Here is a 1,394-nt window from a genome sequence, read left to right as displayed (position 1 = left end):
CCCCCCTCCTGGATGCTCCCGTCTGCTCCCGGTGCTCGATCCGCGGCCACAACTTTCCCCTTTTAATTTAAAACCCTGCATTTAGGTGAATTTTGAGTTGGTTCTGGGGAGACACCGGGGTTGTGTCACCCTCAGAGTCACCGCGTCCCCTTTGGGAATTGGCCTCTGGATCTCGTGGTGTCGGCCGGGGTGGAAAGAGGGAACTTCAGACACCCTGAGGTGGCTTTTTTTTTACCCTGGGCCGTTATTTCCTCAGGAATTTCCTGGAGGAATGCTGGAAGCACCATCCAGGCCGTTGCACTGAACCTTTTTTAGTTACATTTATTTAAAAAAACCCCACCAAAACAACCAAAATTCCAGCGGGGAGGTCAAGCCCTACTGAAGGATTTCACCCCCACTGAAGGCTTTAATCCCAGCTGAAGGCTTTAATCCCTGCTCAAGGATTTCTCCCCACCAAATCCCCTCGACCCCGGGTTTCCTTTGCTCCGCAGGGTGAACCTGGCCCTGGCCTACACGGAGCTGACGGAGGAGCTGTGCCGCCTGCGGAACCTCAGCTCCCTGCAGAGCCAGATCCTGCGGGCGCTGCTGCAGGAAAAGAGCCTCAACGGCGGGGAGGGGGCTTCGGGGGGCTGCCGGGCAGGGACGGGGGGCACAAACACCGGGAAAAGGGGATGGGTGCCCTCGTCCTATGGGTGGGGATGAGATGCTGGGGGTATCGGTCCCCAAAGGCAACTTGCCCTGGGAGTGTCCCATCCGAAAAGTATCCATACCTGGGAGTATCCATCCCAAAAGCATCCGTATCTGGGAGTATCCAAACCTGGGAGCATCCAAACCTGGGAGCATCCCATCCCAAGGCAATCCATTATCCCTGGGAGCATTGGCCCCAGGAGCGTCCTGGGATGATCCCACCCCAGGAACCTCCATCCCTGGGACCATCCATACCTTGGATCATCCCATCCCCAGGAGCATCCACACCTTGGACCATCCATTCCTGGGAATATCCATCCCGGGAGAATCCATCCCTGGGCCCATCCATCCCCGGCTGCCTCCGCCGCCAGAATCACCCCTCCCTCCGGGGGTCCCCACAGCCGCATCCCCCCATCCCTCTGGGCTGCCCCTGGATGCCGAGGCATATTTTCCACATTGTCCACATTGTCCACATTGTCCACACTTTCCACATTTTCCACATTTTCCCACATTTTCCACATTTTCCAAGCCGCCGAGCTAACGTGGATTATTTTCCTCGCGTCCCCCTTCTCCTGTGCCAGGCCAGCGCCACTCCCCGCTGTCCCAGTGCCACTCGCCAGCCCAGCAGCGCCGCTCGCCCGCCCCGCAGTGCCCCTCGCCCGCTCCGCCGGGACGCTCCCAGTGCCAATCTCCCGCCCTCCAACGCC

The 1,394-nt window shown here is 59.2% G+C and overlaps 1 protein-coding gene across 1 annotated transcript in view; it reads left to right on the top strand.

The window, feature by feature from the left end:
- TBKBP1 (TBK1 binding protein 1) overlaps positions 1–1,394 on the top strand; it is an 8,923-nt gene that overhangs the window by 6,077 nt on the left and 1,452 nt on the right. Inside the window, exons 5-6 of the mRNA XM_017740514.1 lie at positions 492–610; positions 1,269–1,387. Coding sequence (XP_017596003.1) covers positions 492–610; positions 1,269–1,387 — 238 coding nt within the window. The remainder of the gene's footprint in view (positions 1–491; positions 611–1,268; positions 1,388–1,394) is intronic.

This window comes from Corvus brachyrhynchos, unplaced genomic scaffold (assembly GCF_000691975.1).
Source record: "Corvus brachyrhynchos isolate BGI_N302 unplaced genomic scaffold, ASM69197v1 scaffold47, whole genome shotgun sequence".
Classification (NCBI taxonomy): domain Eukaryota; kingdom Metazoa; phylum Chordata; class Aves; order Passeriformes; family Corvidae; genus Corvus; species Corvus brachyrhynchos.
This window is presented reverse-complemented; position numbering and strand designations above follow the sequence as displayed.